Below are 23,610 nucleotides of genomic sequence, written 5' to 3' on the forward strand. Positions count from 1 at the left end.
ACCGCAGGGACCCAGACAGGGCCAATAAGCATTTTTTAGGTTTTCAGGGTGAAAATTGCAAAGATTCATGAATCCCTGTGAAAATGAAAATAAAAAAACAAGCATGGTCTCCCACACTTGTTTGTATTTCAGCCCCGGGTTAGCTAAGTCCTGGGGGCAAGCGTAAATTAAACAAAAGGGGAGGGGTGTATGCAGCTCCCTTCCCTAAGGGCAGTTTAAGCCCTGTGGAACACCACCTCCACGGGGTCTATTAAAAAAATGTATAGGAGGGGGGCACGCAGCCCCCCTCCTTCGGCCTTTAAAGGATCCGGGGACCACCACCTCACCGGGACACATGAGCATAAAAGGAGAGAGCTCGCATGGACCTCCCTCCAACGTTTAAAAGTGCCCCGGGGACTGCCACCTATCCAAGCACAAAACTAGAAAAAAGGGGGAGGGGTGGTGCAGAGCCCACTTCCTGGGCAATTTTTGGGCCCGGGGACCAGCACCTTCCCGGGGCTAGCCCTGCGAAAACTAAAGGAGAGGACCCCCTTCTGGAGCCATTAATGGCCCTGGGGACCACCATCACCCCCTAGGGCCGGCTTCCTATCTCCTGAGGTGCCCACTTTCAGGAGATAGCAGTTTTCTTTCACTTGGCGGGAGCTTTTACAGCTGCCACCAAGCTAAGCAGTTGGGTGCAGGAAAACTGCTCCTGCCCACTGGGGGTGGACTTTTTATCGATTTTCCTGCCTACTAGTCAAAGGGCAGGAAAACAGATGAAAATAATTGCTCCCACACTCAGGGAGCAACATTTTTGGCTGCTCCCTGTGTGCGTGGACAATGCCGTCTCCCACTGGAGGTGGGAAGCTGGCAGGGATCTTGGGGGCATTGAGGCTCCCCGCGCAGTCCTCAACGCTGCAGACTGGGTGCTCTGGGTGGGCATCAGTACACCCAGCATCAAGAGGCCCATCCCATGGTTCCAAAAAAAGGTTCTGCCTGTTAGGTCCCCCCAATTTTCCTTATTAGTATGCAAAGCTCTTCCCGCATTTTCGCATATTGATGGACAGCTTACCAAAAGGCCTCCGAGTGCCTTTCCCGACGATTTTGGTGACGAGTTCTTGATGCAGAGGCATTTTGAGGACATCTTCACCAGATAAAGAAGCCCTTGCCTCATATAGTTAGGAGGACGTACCCTTGTTTTGTGGAGATTCCCTTTTTTGTAGTCTTATCCTCCTTTTTAGACAAGGATTCATGTTATCACAGATTTGTGGATCAAGGTGCTCGAGGAACAATCACATTGACTAAATGACATACACACAAGGTCACTGAGGACATTTCCTTGTGGTCCGTTATGCAACTGTACTGTAGAATATGCACTAGTTATTACCCAACAAGGTAGCACTTACTAATTAACCAGTGGAAAGTGTTTCAGTTGGGTAGACTTTTTCTGCAAAACTGTGGACTCTGCTTGGATAAAGGGGGAGGTGAGGTTCCATCTGAGTCAAGTCACTCACACTGCTACTGTCATAACCCCCACAGACTCTAAGAGTCGCACACTCACACACCCATTCAGCCACTTTCACATACACTCTCAGACACACACAGACACTGACACACCCACTTACACACCCATACAGCTACTTGCACACCCTCAAACCACTAACACATCAACTCACAGACCCATACAGCCACTCACAAACCCATTCACACACCCACATAACTATTCACACACCCACTCACGGACCCATTCAGCCACTCACACACCTACTCACATACCCAGAAAACTATGCGCATACCCATACAGCCACTTAGAGACCCATACAGCCACTCACACACCCACTTACAGATCCATACAGCACTCACACACCCATACAGCCAATAACACACCCACTCACAGATCCATACAGCCACTTACAAAACTGATCACCCACACACAGCAACTCACACATCCACTCATAGACCCATACAGCTACTCGCTCACCCACTCACTGACCAATACAGCCACTCACACACCCATCCACAGACCTGTACAGCCACTCACAGACCTATACAACCATTCACACAAGCACTCACTGACCCAACAGCTATTCACACACCCACTCAAATTCCTACAAAACCACTCACACACCCACCCACTTACATACCCATACAGCCACTCACACACCCACTCACCGACCTATACAGCCACTGTCAAAGGTTACAATTAGGAAATAAAATGTAATTCACTAAAAAAACAAAGGTTAAAGGGACTTTATAGTTATGAAATAACATTAAAAAAATGTAGAAATTCGCTGGAAAAAAAAGGTTACATGGACGTTATAATTTGGAAATAAAATTTAAAAGACTTTAGAAGTTTACTGAAAAAACTGCCATCAATTTCTTCTGATTGGTGCTTTCCCTTCTCTTGGCACTGTCTGCCTTAACTCTTTAAAAGTTCATATCTCCCATTCCCTTTTTGTATTTTTGTTGTGTGGTGTCATTTTGCTCATTACATTTTTCTCTATTTGTAGAAATCAGTTGTGAGATTTTTATTGTGTAGTGATTTGACTTTTTAACTGTTATGTTACCGCTAGATACTTTCACAGTGTCCTAAGGTAAACCTGCCTGTTCTTCGAGTCGCTATCACAGGGTTGAGCCTAGGTTGAAATCATTAAAATTGTGCTGTACCCTAACAAGTTTATGAACGTATTCCTTGTGGTGTATTCCCACCTACCCCAATGAATAACTCACTTCCACCCCAATTAATAACCCACTTTTTTTACACTTACTTTTTTAATAAACTACTACTAACAGAATCCCTAAACTAGTTGCAGTTAAGTATTATAACTATCTTTCTAAGCAGGGATAGAGTTGTTCTTGGTACAAAAACATTAATTATGAAAATCTGCCACCATGGTCACTGATTCTGAACAAAAACGGCAGGGTTTATCAGCCATCACTGTGGTGAATTGATTACACACCTATAAACACACATGTAAATGTAAATGTAGTTGAGCTTATATAGCGCACAGCTACCCGCTGTGGGTTTCCCGGCGCTTGCTTAGGGAACCCGTCCTGGTATTCCCCTGTGAGATAGCAGGGTATCCACAAGGTGAAAGTCAGGCATCCCGCCGCGAGGGGCCGTTGTGGAGATTAAGCAAGCTATTGCCCAGAGTCGCAGAGTGTGAACCCGTGAGTCGAGGAGGCACCGGGGCGAGAATTATCGAGTCCGTGGAATTTTTAGCCCAAGACCCGCCGAGGCGGGGAATTGAACCCTGGTCCAGGACCGATCTCAGCTTCCGGGTCTGCCGCCTCTAACCCCTGAGCCACACTTCTCCACTTTCTACACATTCTTTGCTGTTTCCCTGAAATAGAGCCTATTTGTTGGTAAGCTACCAAACCTTGCTACACAGACACAATTTCATCATTAATCACCCTATAGCATTAACTAAAAGGTTAACTGTGGAGGTAGTGGAAGGACAATCCATGGCAGCAAGGGAGGTAGAACATTATTTCCTCTTACCCATATCAATAATCAGGTGCATCCAGATCCCATGATAAAAAATAAAGAGAGTTGGCCGCTGATGGGCACAGACGGATCACTTCTTTACCTGGCCTTTGTCCGGGCATTTTCCAAGTGCATCCTGCGTAGTGGGAGTGGCAGAAGCACTTTATGGCACTGGGGATGTTTCCTCCTGCCTCCTCCTCCTCCCTCTGTCGAGCCAAACACCAAAGAAACCCCGGGGTGTAGTTCATTCCTCCCAGGCACAGCAGCAAATCAGATTTAGTCATAAATATCTTCAAGTCAGACATGCTGATATTTATTAGAGGAATATGCGTGGGATAATAAGCACTAAAATCCAAATGTTATTAAAAAAAACCTGTGCTAGGCCATAATTATTGCATTTGATAAATAATGACCATTAATAACCAACGCCTGAGTATCTGTTATCGGTATGATAATTAAATCATCTGATAATGGGGCATTTGGAATAAAGAACTCAGGGCCTGATTTAGAGTATTGTGAACGTGGTACTCCATCTATGATGCGACAGAGTATGTCTGCCAAACCATCAGTCTTCCCGCCACACTTAGAGCAGGAGCGGCTGGTGATAGGGAAGAGTGGTAGGGCAGCGTGCTGAGGGTAGGGGACGACAGATAAAAATACAAAAATGATATCGCCCTCTTCTGCTCCTCTCCACTGCAGGCACAGACTATCCTGCGGCCATTCCAGATGCTGCTCTCATGCTGTTCCCAGCATGAGAGCAGCATCAGGATTGGCCAGAGCACCATCCATTTGCACTCCTAGGTAGACTGTGCCTGCTGTCTTCAAACCAGCAACGCAGCCCTGGTTGGTCACAGCTCAGTGTGCATGTCGGTTTGTCCGTCCTAAGACGGCCGGCTAAACCAACATGCGTACTGACAACAGTGCCCACCCCTCCCCCTCCGTCACTTTAACCCCAATGGCCCTGATCCCAAAGACTCAGCCTGGGAAGGAAAAATGAGAACGATAATAAACACTTTTCATTATTGTTTTATTTTTCACGTTTTTAGGATGTTGTTGGGGGGATGTGGGGGCACCCTCTTTCGCCATAGCGGAGGAGCTGCCACTGATTTAGAGAGGGGTGGACCGCCAGATTTCTCCCAACAGAGCCCTCATCGAATCTTCCTCCGACTGACTGATGGAGCAGGAGTCATTGGAGGACGAACTTAACACCATATGCCCTATTTAAGAAGGATGTTTTAATGCCTTTTTATCTCTGGACCTCTCCAGAAGGTAAAACTTGGTGCCGAGGGACAGGAAAATAATAATAATGACTCTCACATCCTCGGAGAAAACTCCCAGGGTGTGGAGGACATTCGTTTTTTTTGTTTTGGGGAGTATGTTTTGAAGAAGAAAATGTTTTGAAAAGATTGCAGTACATTCATCAAAACTGATGGCAGATGTACACCAAACTGTGTGTACACTTAAAGGAACTGCTGTGACAGAGGCTCCTTTCAATGTACAGAATTGTCTTCTGGGCCAGCAGACACCTCTAAATTTGGTAGGCAGAGTAACCTTGCGATGGTGCAAGTAAAGATCTCCACCATCCTGACAGACATTACTCCGTGCGCCAAACTCTAAATCGACCCCTTGGTGTCGTTTTTACTCACAGCTACACACAGTTCAACAAGTATTTTATGTCAACCTTCTCTTTGTATTAGTCAAAAGAATTTACCACATGTATATGTTTTCATGTACATTTTTAAGAGTAGCAGATAGTGTCTCTGTTGTTACAATGTGTCACATTTGATCTACTATATTTGAGCGATGATGATTCACATGGCTCCCACGAATGAAGAACCATTAATCTCACTGATAGCGGCATCTGAGTAATTTGCTTTCTTTTATAATCCTAGAGGGAAAATGTTATGCTGATACTTCCAAGAAGGATATTCACTGTTATCGTAGCCACGTCTCTTTGCACTGCTGAGCATCTGGAGACAATCAGAAGGCTTTGAATGCAGGCTTTCTGAGCCAAGTCATCATTTGAACACTATGCTTTTTAACAGTGTTATTGCACACATGTAGCAGGAGATTGGCAGGGCATTAACAGATGTTAAAGTCAAAGCAGTGGGAAATAGTGTTTGGGTGACAACTCGTATTAGATCAGGTTCTATTCAATTATGCAGTCTCTTTGGCCACTGATTTCGTTATGCTGGACATGCACTAATATACATGTTTGTGTATTTGCCTTATAGCGCCACCTGATACACCGAAGAACCTTTCTTGTGAAACCCAGGACTTGAAGGCTTTATCCTGCAGGTGGTCCCCAGGCAAGCTTTCCAACCTCGCGGGGGCTCGTTCCACAACCTACAGTCTATTTGAATGGCAGGTGTTGTTAATAAAGTTTCTGAGTTTCATTATTTCGTGAAGGCATAATCTGCATTTCTTGCTGCACTTTGTACACAGTGTTATGGTAACACTTATGAATTCCTGTGAATGAACATAAGTTAGAGTTTGTACAGTAGTTGGATTTACAAAGAATGTTAAAACATATCTGAAAGTAATCTAATATTACTGTGTTCTACAGCACAACCTGCCCTGGGTAAAGATGTCATTGGTGCTCATTCAGTGGTCAGGCAATGGTCTTCCAAACAATTATCTGCACTTCATGCATCACCTGCCTAAGTGGCACCATGATTAGTCACAGCTCATAGGTTTGCTTTAAATAAAACATCCACTGTAAGCACAGCATTTATATCAAATCAAGTGGGACCCTCAAGAGATGTGCACCTTAGTCAGCAGCGTGATCTCTCGTCCTCACATTTCAAAGTGAAACATGCAGTTCCATGTCCACTGGGCAGCCTAGGACAGATGCACAGACGCATGGGTGTTGATGCCTGCTGAGGACCGCCTGGTGAATTTATATATGAATGTAAGTATCTGTAACGGTGGTATTTGTGTAACTCGACATATCCAAAAGGCAGCAAAGCGCTCTAAAGGCTCGAAGGCAGAGTTCTAGTCAGAGAGACTAGGGTGTGCTGGATTCTAAGAATGAAGTGGACGTTTCACTGTGTCACAATGTTGTGCTTTTAAAATGATGTGTTTTTAGCACTTACCTACACTGAAGAAGGGTAGGGTGGCCCTGATGGATGATTTAGATCCATATACTGGATGTATAGATGAAAAAAGACAATTGCTTAGTATTGACTGCTTGCACTTGTGTCTAGTCGGATGGTGTCTTTGGCGATGGTGTGCCAAGAGCCACCGGAGATGGCGAGCTTGTCGCAGGCAGGGGTGCTGGTCCATGGCTTTGTAGACGATGTTGCTGGCCTTGAAGTTGGTGTGCGCCGCCAAGTCGAGCAATTGGAGTTTCATTAGAATTAGAGTGATGTGGTCATATTTGGTTATCCTCAGAATCTGGCGTAGCTCTGCTACATCTCGAATATGTTCACGTTCCCAACAGCATTTCCACCACTAAGGCATTTACATTGTCTCCTCAAACTGTCTATAATTGACCATCATTTTTGGAGGGGGAAGCCGAGGTGCAGTCCATGGAGATTTTGATATGTATTAGTCAGACGTTTGGCTAGAAATATAGCAAACCGTGCAAGCAAAAGTATAACTTGATTCACAAAGTGTAAACCAATGTTCTTTTGCATCATAAGATGGTATTTAAATGGTCAGTAATTTCAAAGTTGAGAAAGATTGTTTTCTTGATCCTAAGGGACAACCTAGTGTTGTATCGGGGAGGCATTCATGCAAATTAGATGAGGCGAACCGCAACAGAGGCATGTCTTTGTAAGGATTCACACGCATTATCAATACATTCAAACCTAAATGAACCATGCCTAAGTGGTGCAAGAAGCATGAGGAAGCACACAGAACAATCCTGTTTTCAGGAGCGTGTGCAAGAAAGAACACATCACAGGGCATAATATTTGCAACATGAAGAAAAAGAAGATTGTGATTTATAATGTATTATTTATGTATCTATTGGTTTTCTAAAGCACGGACTAAGCCCTAGCAAAGCATGCACCAGAGCGCTGTAGAGAGATCACATACATTAAGGTAGGTATAACAGCCTCTATGCAGGGAGAGGTCTGAGAGAGCCGTAGCGAAGATACATCGAGACACTGAACAATGGCAGTAAAAAGTAGAAATGATGTGCACCAAAATAAAAAGTGAAATTTGGCACAGAGACAAAGGGAAAAGCAAATTTTAAAGAGTTATGCATCTATTATCAATGCTGTGAACATGCAAAAGACAATTTCATGGATTCTCGTACCAAGGTATTTGGTTAAAAAGTGGTCTCTTAGTAAGCACTTGAAAAGTGGCAAAGTTAAGAGCAGCCTTACTGGCAAGGCCTTGTTGATAATTCATTCTATATGTTGGGGGAATTACTTGAGAAAGATCTGGTGCACAGTGTTCTTTTCTTGGTCTGGGGAACAGTTACCCTGAGGTTTACTGTGCTTCTGAGTTTCTGTGAGCTGATTGCTATTTTCTGGATTTTGGCACATTTTCAGGATTTTGGCACGGTATGCAGCAGCGTTGGGAGGAACAGCTTCCGATGTGAGGCATGCGATTTGTGTAGGTTCAGACACTTCTACATCTTCAGGCATTCTTTGAAAAACCTTTACTTGAGATTTATTTAAGAGGTTTACAAAGGAAGACTACATAACAGCTGTCTTCTCCAAAGGATGCCATGCCTCTATCTTAAAGCTGTCAAGTTTACGGTTTGCAGTTCCAACAAGCAACATAAGATATTTGCATATTATCTTTACAATTAAGAGCATTCGGTTAAATTGCAATAGGTAAATCTACAGTCTTTATCCTAGCTGTTAACATTTTTCAGTCAGTCAAGAACCTTCCTGGTAATGCATCACTATAAGTAATTGGCATTGCTGTACCTACAATCCAATGCATTTTTCCCCAAACCTTTAACCAAAGTGTGCATATGCTTGACAATCAAAGAACAACTGGGGTAAAGTAACAGTATAACATTTATGTGACCAACATGAGTCGATTTTAGACATGTAATTTAAAAAGCAATTAAGGAGTAAGAAAAGATCAATTCAAAAAAATACTTTTTAGAAGTGCTGGCAGAATGTGAAGCTGATTAATTTTTCTTCCAAAAAGAATTCCAGGTATCAATTGACCATACACTATTCAATTCAATATGTCCAGATTTGTTCAGTCAGTTTTTCAGAAAAGAATGCTGCAGACATTTTTGGAGCCTCACAAATTGTCTCATCCTGATATTTATGAGCCAGATTAGAAAAAAATAAGTACTTTAAGATAGTAACTAATTTATCACATTGTTTCTTATTGGAAGAGGAGAGGTTATAAGTAATCAGGAGAAGGCATTAGGATATCATTATGAAAATGCTGGGATTACAGAGATAATCATCTAGTATGCCAGGATTTCCAGTACATTGTTCATCTATAAATCTTATTCTTTTTACTATATTGTACCTTTTCAGAGGAAATAATACATTTATCCTTGATTGGTACACTGTAAAAAAATCACTGGGTGAAGTATTCTACAGCTATTATAAAAAATATAGAATAACAAATTAGCTGGCTTCTGCGTCACAGTAATGAAATTCTATAAAATCAAAAAGTGAAATAAGGCACTTTTCAGTTACTGCCTGCAAAAAGTAAGTTATATTTTTAGGTGGATGATAGTACGCCACCAGTAACAAAGTCACTAACTTGTTAGGTCCAGGTAAAGGTTTCAATCATTTATACCTGTGCTGAATCCCTAGTAGCTGTGGCACAGAGCAGACTGGCTTAGAGAAAATGTGTAAAGCATTCAGACGCTTTCTTTTTCTTGGAGGAAACCTATTATGAAATTCTGAGATACAGCTTTGAAAGCATCCCAAATATTATGTATAGACATCACAGCAAGAATATTAAAAGAGAACAGTTCAACTTTCAAAAATGTATTTTTTAACACATTGAACAAGTCCTCTTTTCAGTCTTTTCTTGGGAACTAGGGGGCATAAACAGTACAGTGTTATGCCAAAATTGGTAACACTGTGCTTCGACAGTTTTAAAATACAGGAATGCGCCCTATTCACAAGAATGCTACGCGCACCCCTGTGTTACACCTAGAACAGGCTCTAAAAAAGCTGTGTTCCTGCACATAAACAATCTTTACAGGTGGTTTGCTCTATCTATGTGTGCTCTGGGGCAGCTCCTCCACTAGGACGGAGGAGCGTCGCCCCACTTCTTTCTCGCAGTGCGAGAAGCAGAAACATAAAATGGTAATAACTACCATTTTATGTTTCTGCTTCTCGCACTGCGAGAAAGCAGAAGGGCTTGGTGGTGGGTGGGCGGGTGGCTAGGGAGTGCTCTGCAAGCAGGGCTGGGCAGGGGAGGAGTGGTGTGCTCACTCCTGTATGCACATGACTGGTTTGGTCGGCACTCAGGGGCCGACCAAACCAGTCATGAGCACTCTGCCCTTCTCCATGCAGGCTGCAATGCAGCCTACATGGAGAACATGACCGACCATTAGCCCCTGGCTGGGCTACGTCCTGACCAATCACAACGTTGCTTGTAGCATTGTGATTGTCTATGGGGTAGGACTGGGAGCCTTGTTGCTTACTTCCTGTTCCTGCCCGGCGGGAAGGTAAGTTACAATTTTTTATTATTATTAAATTAAACCCCCCCACGCGACCCCACTCCCCACGAGTCATGCTGCCGCAACTGTGTGTGCTGCAGAATACAGCACACGTGGAAAGAGCAAACTACGAAGAAAAATAAAACATTTCTCCTCGTGTCACCTGCTTAAGACCAGGTATTCCCGGGCTGTATTTTTTGGCGTTGCCCTATGCCTGGTAAATATGGGGCAGCATAAAAAAACAATGGGTGTTACAGCAGAACGCCCACTTCAACACCCATTGCATGCCCCTTTCTAGCTAAGTGCTGTGTGAATAGGTGCATTATTCATAAGGCAGCGTTCAGCCACATTGAGTGGCTTAACGCTGTCTTGTAAATAAGGCAAAGGAGTTAATGCCACCAGAACGTCGGAAAAAATGACATTCTGGTGGCGTTAACTCCTTGTAAATATGCCCCTGGGTTTGACTAGAGAATACTGCTACAGTCTACACAGACAGAGTGAACATGCTCAATAGCCTTCCAAGTTAGAAAGGGAATGAAGCAAGAATGTGAGCTGGACTCACTCTATTCAGTCTTTCCCTTAACAATCTAGGGGACTTATTTACAAGCCCCTTGTGCCGCTGGTGCCTCACTTTTAAAATGGGAAAAATTGCCCCACAGAAGCGCAAGGGGATTGTAAATAAGCCCCTAGGTTGTCAGCAGCAAAGGGAGCTGTAAATCCTCCATGGGCAAATGAAAAAATGATCAATGGAATGCTATTCATGACAATGTGGTTTTGACAATAGGTATGGGGAAGTGTTTCCTTTCCATTGCAGACAGCCTCTAAACCCTGCTGTGCAGATATTACAGACTAACATGTTACCTATAATCTTTCTTGGTAGGTAAGGGTACAGAACTAAAGAGGAATGAGAAGGAGGCGAAGTTAGGGAGTATAAGTGTCTATTTTGATTATCTCGGAGTGAGGTTTTCAGAGAATAGGGAATTAGCGAGATCAGAAGGTCTAGAGGAAGACTAAAATTAAATCATTATTTAGGGGAAATTCTCTTATTGAATGGGAGGTTTGAGTGCATGTTAAAGGTAGCAGTTGATGTCCCAAAGGTAAAGTGTAGTAGTATGGGAAGTTCAACCGACTTGCTCTTGTGGCTAATAGGTTCATATGTGCACTGGTAGTAGGAAAGCGTACATCGGTAGCTGTAATCAAAGAAGAAACAAGGATATTTACAATGTGCAAACAACTCTTCGGAGTGGGGTTCTGGGCTAATCCAGTGACAGGCTCTCACAGAGAGGCAATCATTGGTGTGTTTGATTTGAATAATGCTAGTGGGGGCTTGATAGAGCATGCCCAAACTTCACTATGGGACCTGGCCATATGCTACTAATGAGATTAGCAAGTAGACAGAATGGTGACTGACTTTGCCCTGGTTCTGGCTGAAATCCCTTTTAAAAGCTGAGAGGATGCATTCCCTAAAGTAGGCAAAGTAGGTCATTGTCCAAGCCAGTCATTATTCTAACAGAAGTACACTTCCTAAGTGTAGCTTGGAAAATCAGGGAAAGGCTCTGTATTTAGTAAGGATTTGGGTGAATGTTGAGCAACAATGAAGGGGAAGAATGGGGAGGGCATGGTATATTTGTGGATGCTTTTTAAGGCATGACAGTTACTTGTTGTTGTATTCAAGTGGTTGTAATGTGCCTTATTTATAAATATGTGATGCAATTACCAAGCAATAATTCATTCAATAAAGTGCTCTTCTAATATTATAAATCCAGTTTATCTCAAGTATGCGTGAATGAAGTTATGTGCCTTCTTCAGTCCCCAGGTTATCTTTTACATCCTAGGGTTTTTTGTGATGTCAACTTAATCAGTATTGTTTGATTCTCTTCTTAGGTATTCGCAAACCATGTCCAAGTGTTCCAGCAGGGACTCATGCTCCTGGAGCATTGACAGCAGGCAAAAGATATACAACTTTACTCTAACTGCTGAAAACCACCTTGGAAACAGACATGCTAACCTTATCTTGAACGTATCACATAAAGGTGATGAATATGCAGTGTTTGTATCAATAACTTGACGGAATAGTTGTGACTTTGTTAATGGCAATGCAGCATACTTGGATACCAATATACTGAAGTTGGCTATTCAGCTTGCAAATTATTACTGTGAATTCATTTTAGGCACCTCTTGTGGGAGTGACCCCCGAGATACATAGTAGAATCACTGAGGGAGAAAATAGGAGATGTAGGGCGCTACAGGAAGGCATGGAGCAGGTTACCAAGAGGGTATGTGAGAGGAAGAACAAGTAAGAGAGCTGGGTAGTGTTAATTTGTGCTTGTGGCTGTAGGAACTGGGCACCAGCATTTCTTCAAGGGGACAGGGATTTACTTGTCATCATCAAACTTTGAGCCAAAACAAGAAAAAGATACAAAAGAGAGAGAAGGAGGAAGACAAAATAGGAACACAGTGATAAAGAGAGAAAGTAGATATGGGAAAGTACCTGCAAGAGTGAGATGAAGTGAGAGGAAATGTAGTGTGATGGAAGAAAGAGGCATGAGGTGGAATGCAGACTAGGCTGCCTTGGTATTTGGTAACCCCAGCGGGTGCCTGCACAGTTATTTTTTTATAAGTTAAGTACTAGAACTGGGCAGGGATTTCTCCTCCCAAAATGTATGGGGCTCCTCCATTGCTTCTTTATATGTTCACTTAATTCCTTCCTTCTAATGATATCCACAATTTTTAAACAAGCTAGCGCTGTTTGTAAAAACATCCTAGTTCAATATATTTAAGTCATTTAGTTTGTAGTTTCATAATGTATGCATTTTACTACACTTAACCGCATTGTATCACCTTAGCTTCTCACTTTCCTTTTACTTTGGCTTTCACTACCACAGCGATAAAGTGCTGCAGATAACTCTTAAAAATTATTCTGCCCAACTCTAGCACATCCTATCGCATTTCGAAGGTGTACCCATAAAATGGGGAAGTGTCAGATGGCATGCAACAGTAGAGGCATATTCACAAAGGCATTTTGGGCAAGGCAAATCTGTAGTACTCAATTTGGTTCTCTTAAATGTCTTTGTGAATTGGCTCCAAAACATCTAAAATGGGAATAAAATGGGAATATCCATATAAAATTTGTGGAAATATAAAGGACTCTGTCCTCAGTACACTTTACTATTGGGGAAGTGGACATCTAGGTGCCGATTCACAAAGGCCTGTAAGAGAACGTAAAAAAGCATTCCTGTGCACATCAATGGTTATCTGAATCAGTCCTGAAACATCTGAAAATGCCAACTTACTAATTTAATTGATGGACATTTACAAAGATTTGGAAATGCTCTTGTGACAGTTTTTGAAACACCTAACCTAAACATAACTGAATTCACAACAATTGAAAAAGCAGAAAATGCCCCCAATCAATTAGAAATTCAAAGTTTAAATATGGGATGGGTGACCTGGATTGGAAAACTGCCTTAGGAACGAAAAACAGAAAAATGTAAACTTTACATTTATAACTGTACTTAACGTATGAACTACAAACAAATGGGATTATAATACAATGTAGACATCTTTTACATTCCTCGTTGGTACCTCTTGTGGTCACTTTATTTACTTACCTTTCCCCTTCCCTTTTCCCTTGCTTCTCCATTCGAATGTTGTTGGCGGGAAGGCTCTAAGTTTGACAGTTGGCATGATCAATACTTTTGAGACGATATATCCTGTTAACAGAATAAAAGTCATTACCCACCATTTTGCTGTGGCGTTCCTACAACATAATTGTTAATTTTCACTACCAAAACTTTTGTTTGCTTTTTTATGCACTGTTTATATACCCCAGGGTAATTTGTTGTGGGAATATTCTTGAATCTTGCAGAGTTTACTTTGTAAAAAACCCTTAATTTGTTCACGTCTTCAGCACTTTGAAAACTCCATACTTCAATCGTCAGGAACAGTATGCATAATAATCGTCATCCCCCATGAGAAACATAAAATTAGAAGTAGAAGCGTCAGCAAAAAATATGCAATATTATGAAGTTGCTACAAGAGCACTCTTTTCTCCATTTATTCCCCAGTGCTTTTCATTGGAACTAATGAAGGTCTGCCTGCCAAAGTGCTTGTTTACTCAAAGAAGAAAGACTTCACAGCATAATTCATTCGAGCAAGAGATGATCTCACCCACATTTTCCCTAAAAGACAAACAATTATTTATGTGAGCATGCTCCAAACTGTTTCACTGTTTTATATGCCATCTGTATAAAAAATAATCTTGATCCTGAATTTGCAATCATGTGGATGTTGTCTCAATAAATAAGGAACATGGGTGCAACAGAAATATTTGGAATAAGACAGGGCACATCTGGAGATGGTATATCATTGTCAATGCACAATCAGTGAAATGTTATGTTTGCATATGAAGATGAAATTAATAGTCTGAACATAAAACAAATTCTGAAAAGACACATTTCTTATGATTTGTTTCAGTTCATCCGATCTCTCCTACAAATTTGACACCAACATTAGATTCAACGAATGCCACATGGATCCAGTTGTGCTGGTCTATGCAATCGGACTACAAAACCCTCAAGCTACTGTGTCAGATTGAAGCTCGAAATATTCGCACTAATGAAACAAAGTTGGTAAGGAGCATACACTTTTTAGCCATATGATCCTCAATAAGATGGTTCACCAGAAGAATATGACTGCTGTTTGAAAAAAAGTAGTAAGTCTGATATCTATAATATTTGAGTCTCTACAGGATCTCGCAATTTGTAACCCACATTGCATCAATTACAGAAATTTTCATGGCAGCATTATTATTCAAAATGTAGTTCAGGAGATAAATTGCAAGATTATGGAGTCTGCCTTTAAAGGTTGATAGAGTCTTTTTTTAGCAGGTCCGCTGACCTTACATAATTGATAGCCCTTCCTTTATTAAACAAATGCTGCAGTTGGGACAGCTTCTTATTCTTGTTTGCCCTCATGATCTGTGCCATCGATGGATGATTACATACGTTAATTTCAGTTATGTGGCCTCTTTTTCAGCAACCTCTCTATCTTCCTTTTGCGGTCACACTATCCACCCAATTTTGGTTCTGATTTCTTCCAAATTTGTTGTCACTCTCTGCCTTCTTCTGCTTGTGTACTTATGGCACAATTGAGATCCTGTTTAGAAAGATACTCTTTTAGATTTCATATTCCGAATGATCATCTAAAGTCATTTTCTGAGCTTCCATTAACTTCTATAAGCAGATTTCTACATTCTTGGGGCTTGACACGTTCATGATTTGTTTGCCTATAATCATGTATGCTGTAGATGTCCTTTCATGTGATAGAGCATAGAGATTTGAGGGCCTCTTCCAATTCAAAGGCCTCTAGTATGGTTTACCTTATTATGTTTTTGTGTGACTATCAACCATATCTCCTTATTTTTGTAGCCTCAGTAACTCATTAATTCCCTCGTTTTCTGTCTCTAATATTGGGAATTTTATCCAACATGGTTAAGTTTTCTGCTTGAAGTCCCCCAGGTAATTACATCTTTTTAGGGAGGACAGTAGTGTGGCTTCTGCATATGGACATGCGCACTGACTATGTTGGCTTCTAGGATGATGTTAGGTGTGGCCTATTGTAAATGCAAACGATTTCCTTACTTTTCTGAAGAAATGTCTGATTTCCTACATGGCCTTGTCCAGACCACAGATCTCTTTACCATAGACCATGCAACCACCTATTATGGGTTCAATTGCGATGTTCACAGGCTTATGGGTTGCAGTCCAGGACCCATAACTTTTGTGCTGTTCCTAGCTGAGATTATACCCTTTGTGTTTCTAGTGATGATGTGTATATACTGGGACATCTCAGTTTCATCCACATTCAGATATTTGTTTTCTTCCTTGAGGTTGATTGGTTTTGATCTCTGTCTGAGTCTTTCTGTCACATGGGAGCGGAATTTATTGAAGGATTAGCTCTTAGTTTCCGATCAGCAGAGCATAATAAAATGAGTGCTGTTGGCGTTTGGGTTTCAACAGAATAACCCCAAAGCAAGTAGGACCCACACTGTGTCTTGTAAAATCAGGCCTTCATGGGACCTGGATACAAATGTTGAACTTGGTGTAATATCTGTGGGGTTTTTTCCTCACGAGGACTGAAGTCTGACATACTGTAAGGTGTAAATGCTTATTCTTCATGACACTACTTATTTGACTTAACATTCTCGATTTGATGGGCAATATGTGAAGACAACTTCCTTGAGGTTTGGGTAATCTAGAGGCATGTGGTACAGTGTGATGCTATGTACATCAAACATGTAAAGACAAGGTGTTATTATTGTTGCAAGATGTCCTGTTTCATGGGTAGGAGGGATGACCCTTGTTATGGTTAGGGACAAAATAGTTATTCCTATTTGGTTTTGAACATTCTGGTTTCAAATTTATAGAGGATTAATTTTCTTAGGTGTTGGCTGGAGGTGACCTTATCTCATTTCAGTAAGCATGGGGCTCCATAGCTGCCAAGTTTCTCAGGTGTGCAGCTCCGGTCAAGGTTTTTTACTTTGAAGTCTGGGACCTATTGTCCTGTTTAGTTCAGAGTTCGGCCTGGACCCAGTTCTGTTCCTTCTTCTGAGATTATCAAGTGCTAAAGATGTCACATCTACTATTCGTGTGATTTCATTGAAATCATGTAACTTACTTTCCCATAATCACTACCTACATTAAAGTTTAGACACTACTTAATTGTGAATGCTATATTTATCCTCACTGTAAAGTATTGTGATACTGCTTTTGGTGTGATGGGATAACCCTCAAAATGAAGCTTAGAAAAGTTACCTAAGTTAACACAGCCTGATTATTGACCATTTTTATAGTTATTGCCTACTACCACAGGGCATAGGAATTTCTGGTTCTCGTAGTTGTTGTGGAAAGGTGTTCCAAAAAGAGTCCCACATAGTTCAAGAGCTCTGAAACCTGAATTTTAGCTTTGGAACATTCGCTTCACAGCACAATTGTCTGCAGTCAAAATATGATCAACCTAACAAAGGAGTTTTCAGGAGTACTACAGAGCGGGACTTTAGCTTCACCCACATGCAGTTAGCCAGGACTTCATACTTTGATTGGGTAGAAATTGTGTGCATCTTCAAAAGAGTGCTTGCCCTCCACGCAGCTGCGATTATTATTATATTTTGTTTGTATATCCAGCTGCCTGGGCCAGCAGCAGCATGGCTGCCCAGAGAAGGTAACCAAGATCAAGGAAGGGAGAAAAGAGGTTAGGTGCACTGTTGTAGACACAGCATCCTTTAGATATCGGGAAAAAACAAAGAAAGTCCACCCTTCATTCTTGAAAATAGCAGTAATTCCAGTGATTGCTTTTAGTATGTTAAAGAAAACTATGAGTGTTCTTAAAATAACCCTCACCCACCAAAAAGTCCCTAGGTGGCATGCTTCATCATCGGGTTCTTCCCGCCCTGCTGCGGAACGGGGCGTGCTACGACCGACGTAGACATGGGAGCACTTTTGTGAAGTAATACTATGTGTTATTTGTAAGAGTGGAAGGGTCAGGAAAATGAGAGTTAAAAAATATCTGGCTACATGGAAACTATACTTTAATAATTCCTGTGGCTGGTATTGTTAAAAGGGGGGGGGGGGAATGTACACTATAATGAGTGGTTTTCTCCTTGGTCTACATGTTTCAAGCCTTCCCTTAGGCTTTTCTTCAGGACCAAAGCAATTGGTCCCCGTCACCACTCTTTTGTTAACCTAAATGGTCTACCTGGTTAATATCAAGGCGCAATGTGCATTTAAACATGCATGAATACAATATCTAATTGGTATATTTCTTCAAAACAATACGTTTGGTGCCTAACTAAGGCCCCATGATCTTAACACAGCAGGGGTAGTCAAACAATCATAAAAGCTGCTCTCTTACCCTAGCAATGGCTACCCGTGGCTCCGATGAGCACAGAGAAGGCTTACTAACAGGTATAAAGTATCAAGCTTACAATGGAATGGTGTGTGATCTTTCAGGGGGCATACACTTGTCACTGTAATACTTCAAATGTGTCTTAGATAAAGACTCAATTTATGTGTTTACTTTTCTCTAGCAGCAGCACAGATGGGAGTAGCGCATTCATGAGGAATGTATTTCTGTTTTTCTGTTCCTGTGCCTTCGCCTTCCATCATTAACTTTAGACTTCAGAGTGTAGTTGTGTGTCTAAAAGATGTATGGGATGCCTGTGGTACTCTAATCTACATGATTTTGCGTATACTTTAGTTGTTTTCAATTCCTATACTGCCTCTGCTGCTAAACCTAACACCTGCTCCAATCCCTCAACCCTTTTTAAGTATAAGCCTACCAGGGAGCACAGCTGTCTGGTTTCTAAAGACATCGTGGGGATAGTCAGAAAGTTTCCCTGGGAGTGTATTCTACCCATTGCTTACCATTGGTTTTGTGGTTTGTAACCTACATTTGCTTGGTTTCTATTTGCAGGTTCTATTTGTTTTAGGCTGCCCAGTTTAAGATGTGTCCCTCCCGTGCCCATGTCCAATTTACAGTATTCTTTCACCAGTGTTCAAATGTTGAATATCTGTAAACAGGCCTTTAAATCTTGTTCTTAACTTGTCACATTTGCTGTGCATTCAAAGGCAGAGGTCAAATGTCAGGCTCAGTCTTCAGAGGAACTTAGTGTTTACCTTTCTTTCTCTGACGTCAAAGTGAAAGGATTTATGTGACAATCATGCTGTTTACTAGGGGTGTGCTGGAGGAATGTTGTAGGGTGTTATTTTTTCTAGCACACAACAAAATGTAAATGTCTGTAAATTACCTGTGCAGGAAATTAGGAAAGCACAAAGGAAGCACATGTTTTGTGTGGTATAAACAAATATTTTACTACAATCAAAACAATCAATGTACTAGGTGATGACTTTCCCACACATTATTGTTTGTACACAGTCAAACTGTATGTATATGCAAATGCAATGGCCATTTCAATTGAAGATGAATTATCTGTAATGTAGAACTGTTTTAGCTTATGGTCAATATGACTCTAACTCTTTTTAGTTATCACTGATCAATACTTATTCTCCAATAATAGGTATAGTTCGACATATACATCAGATCAAAAAAGTGCAGATGGCGCAGTGCTCAAATGTGTGATATTGTGCAATTTTTACAATGATATATATATATATATACAAGCAGAATGTCTTTTTGAGTTTGCAAATTCAACAACACTCTATTCTCTATTCACAGAATTGTTTAGTAGACAATCCCATATAAAATTGTCGATGTTTCGGCTGTTTAACCAATGTTCAAGGGTATTCTCAGTATGAGAAATGCCATCTGCCACTTCACCTATCGGGGCAAGAGTATAAAGAGAGGCCAGTATACTATCAACAACAGACTAATCTGTTTCATTGTGGAAAGAATAAATTAAACAGACTCCCACCTCCAAGCAGTGTACATTGTTCAGATGCTGGTGTATCTGGATCCACACTAGAATAAATCAATGAAACATATTCAGAACGTGTGTTCACATGAGTTCATGGTACTGTAGAATGCAATAAGCTGTGAGATAGCCATGGTCTATCTAATCAATCAACCTCCTGAAAGTGGATATCCATTTGTGCTATTATGTAGCGATGATAATCGCTCAACCCTGATTTAGGCGATCTCTTATATCTAACAAACCACATTTAGTGTGTTATCTGAGATCATTCCCCCATTGGGGTTTTGCTTAGTTTGTGAATCAACCACAGTGCCTGTATTTGACTACACATCCTGCGTAATTAAGAAGAAATAACAAGACCTTCCAAAAAGAGTGGATCCTGTGTGGCCAATTATTTATATGTGTGACTTGCATCACTCGCATACATCTAGTTTGTCTCATGCAATCATTCACCCAGTTGGCCTAACAGGCTCCCATTAGGGTAATTACATTCCTATAGGGGTTTTTGTATTGTTTGCAAATCTACTACCGTGTCTATATTACTACAGATGCTACATATTCCTCCCCTCATGTAGGTTCCATTCTGGGTAAACTCTTATACCTGACTCCCGTCACTCACATGCACTTAAGTCATCATGTGCTATCATTAGTCTAGTTGTCTATAAAGGCAGTGTGCTACCACAGCATGCATACTCCACTTTACCCCACTCCACTCTACTCTGCACCACTCCACAACACTGCACTTTACTCTGCATCACTCCACTCTGCGCAACTGCTCTCTACTCTATGCCAATGCACTCTACGCAAGTCTATTCTACACCACTGCAGTCTAGGACATTTCACTCTACTCTACAGCACTCCACTCTGCAACACTGCACTCTATGCCAATGCATTCTACTCTGTACCACTCCATTCTACCCCACATGCACCACTGCACCGTACACCATTCTACGCTACTCCACTCTACCCTGCGCCACCTCACTCTATGCTACTTCACTTTACTCTGAAACAATCTATTCTACACCACTCTACTCAAAGCCACTCTACTCTAGTCTATGCCACTGCAATAAAGGCTGCACCACCCCTCTACACTACTCTAATCTGCACCACTCTATACTACGCAACTGCACTCTACGCCACTCTACTGTAACCTCTGCACTATACAACACATTACTCAAAACCAATGCACTCCACGCCACTGCACTCTATGCCAATCTTCTCTTTACCACTGCACTCTACACCACTTTATATTACTTTGCACCACTGTACTCTATGCCACTGCTACCTATGCCACTCCTCTCTAAACCACTGCACTTTACAACACTCTACTCAGCAACACTGCACTCTCCGTCACTGATCGCTTAGCTCTTCTACTCTGCACCATTGCTCTCTATGCCACTGTACTCTACTTTGCACCACTATACTCTACACCATTCTAAGACACTCTCTGCCAATAAACTGTATGCAATTACACACTACGCCATTCAATGCTGCATTACTCTACTCTATACTAATGCGCTCTACTCTAAACAACTGCACTCTATGTCACTGCACTCTACGCCAATTCACTCTACACTTCTTTACTTAAACCAATGCACTCTACGCTACGGCACTCTACGCCAATTTACTCTGCACCACTGTACTCTGCGCCACTTCCTTCTAGGCCACTTTATGACACTCCACTCTACAACATTACACTCCACGATACTCCACTCAGACCCTCTACACCATTAAAGTCCACTCCACTGTACAACACTCTACTCCCTCTATGCCACTCTACGAGGCTCTACGCCACTCCCTCCATGCCACTCCATGCCACTTTACTCCACTCTATTCTACGACACTCTACTCAACCATCCTCCACTCTACTACTCCAGTCTACGCCACTCCAATCTATGCCACTCCACTCTACAGCCGGGTCTGGTGGCTCAGTGGACTAAAGCAGCCACTGCAGGGGCCTATATTCGACCTCATGGTCACAGGTTCAAATCCCGGCGGGTCCACTCAGCCTTTCATCGAATTGAGGTCAATAAAATGAGTACCATTGAGTTGGGTAACAATAAACATCTGTTATTCAGCACCAGCACACCTTCGGGTAATCGTGCGCTTTACAAATACACCTGTTATGTTATGTTACAGCATTCTACAACACTCTATGCTATTCCACTCTATGTCACCACAGCATAAGCCCTGTCTGTGCAAAGTGAGTGGTGCATTGTGGCAAATGTGACGTTACCTACTGGTAATCTTGATTGATTGATTGATTGATTGATGTACTTATAGAGCGCAGCTATCACCCTACGGGCATCTTGGCGCTTGCATTGGGAACCCGTCCTGGTTTTTCCCTGTAAGATAACCCGTACTGGGCATCCCCAAGGTGAAAGCCAGGCATCCCGCCGCGGGGGGCCGTTGTGGAGATTAAGCAGGCTTGTTGCCCAGAGCTGCATAGTGTGAACTCGTGCTTAGAGTGGGCACCGAAGCGAGAATTATCGAGTCCGTGGACGATTGGGCTCTGGACCCTGCCGCGTCGGGAATCGAACCCAGGTCCCGGGTCTGATCTCTGCTTCAGGGTATGCCTCCTCTAACCAGTGAGCTACACTTCTCAGAGTACCTTAATCAGAGTAATCTTCATTACTCTGATTAAGGTACTACTCATCTGATTCCTTACATTAGTGAGGTGACCCTCCTCCCAACAGGCCTCTGAAATGCCAGTCTATTTTTTATTTTTAGTATATAAATCCCTCCCACCCTTTGCCATGCCTGCTAGTAACAAGACCAGACACAACAACAGCGGGAGGGAGGGAACAAGACTAGGACGAGGAGCATCTTAATTGGAGTAATGAAGGTTACACATAAGTAACAACACATTACTCCCTCATAAGACCTCCTCGTCCTAGTCCTTAATCAGTGAGGATCTCACAAACCAAAGCAAAAAGAAAAAGCATGATGCCAAAGACACATGTTGAACACAAAGTTTAATCACAAGAAGGTATAAGACATAACTGCATTCATATTGCAAACAGCACAATTGCCCACAGAAGCATGTAACACATCGAGACGATAATTCTTGATAAATGTATGATGCGATTGCCAAGTAGCCACCCTATATTACTCCATGAAAGAGGCACCTACGACCTCACGCAAAGAAGCAGACACAGATCGAGTGGAGTGTCACTGAACATGAGTTGGAGGAGCCAGCCCCACAGACTTATATGACTGGCAAACTGCCAAGCACACCCACCTACTGATGGTGGATGTAGACCCTTTCTTGCCCTTAGGTACTCCCCCGCAGGACAGCAACAGAGCAGGGGAAAGACGAAAGCATTGGGTACATTGCAGATAAATCTAACGGGCCCTCCTAACATCTAATACAGAAGACATCAGAGCACCCTCCTCCCCTGGAAAATCAGGAAGAACAAGCTCTTACTGTAAATGGAATTTAGAGGAGAATGTAAAGATCCACTCAGACACAGTGTAGAAAGGAATATAATCTTTATTGATCCAAGTTATATTCACAGGTACCTCCTGCTTGCTTTCCCAGCTCCTGAGCTCCAACCTCCCTTCACCTTCAAAGAACAACATTCTACCCACCAACACAGTTCTAAATTCCATCCCCATGATGCTAAGACAACTTCACAGAGACCTTAGGGAGAAAGACCGGATCCATTCGTAACACTACCCTGTCCGGCAGCAACTGCAAATAGGCAAAAGATACAAGCAAGCCCCTAATTCACCCAACCTCCGAGCCGGCGTAATGGTCAACTGGAAGTATAACTTAACAGGCAACCTCAGCAAATCGGCCTACAACAAAGGCTCAAAAGGGGACAATTGGAGACCCTACATGACAGTATGCAGATCCCAAGAGGGTACAATTACTGTTGAATATCCATACCCACCAAAGAACAACCCAAAAGTCAAACGCCAAATGTTCAAGCACCAAACCGTCAGATTCAACTGACGGAGACGAGGCAATGATAGGAGGGGGAACTGAAGAGGTGACGGGATCACTGGAAGCTAGACAAACCTGCCCTTGGAAAACCTAATCAACAGCGGGAACCAAAGGCGTTGAGACCAAAAAGGAGCAATCAGGAGAACAGACACCCTCTTCACCCA

At 42.2% G+C, this 23,610-nt stretch overlaps 1 protein-coding gene across 4 annotated transcripts in view; it reads left to right on the forward strand.

Moving 5' to 3' along the window:
* Nucleotides 1–23,610, forward strand: part of OSMR (oncostatin M receptor) — a 357,084-nt gene that overhangs the window by 189,741 nt on the left and 143,733 nt on the right. For all 4 annotated transcript variants that reach the window (XM_085631123.1, XM_085631125.1, XM_085631126.1 and 1 more), the window contains 3 exons: nucleotides 5,701–5,830; nucleotides 11,952–12,100; nucleotides 14,544–14,698. In XM_085631123.1, the coding sequence (XP_085487249.1) occupies nucleotides 5,701–5,830; nucleotides 11,952–12,100; nucleotides 14,544–14,698 (434 nt within the window). The remainder of the gene's footprint in view (nucleotides 1–5,700; nucleotides 5,831–11,951; nucleotides 12,101–14,543; nucleotides 14,699–23,610) is intronic.

This window comes from Triturus cristatus, chromosome 2_1 (assembly GCF_964204655.1).
Source record: "Triturus cristatus chromosome 2_1, aTriCri1.1, whole genome shotgun sequence".
In the NCBI taxonomy this organism is placed as follows: domain Eukaryota; kingdom Metazoa; phylum Chordata; class Amphibia; order Caudata; family Salamandridae; genus Triturus; species Triturus cristatus.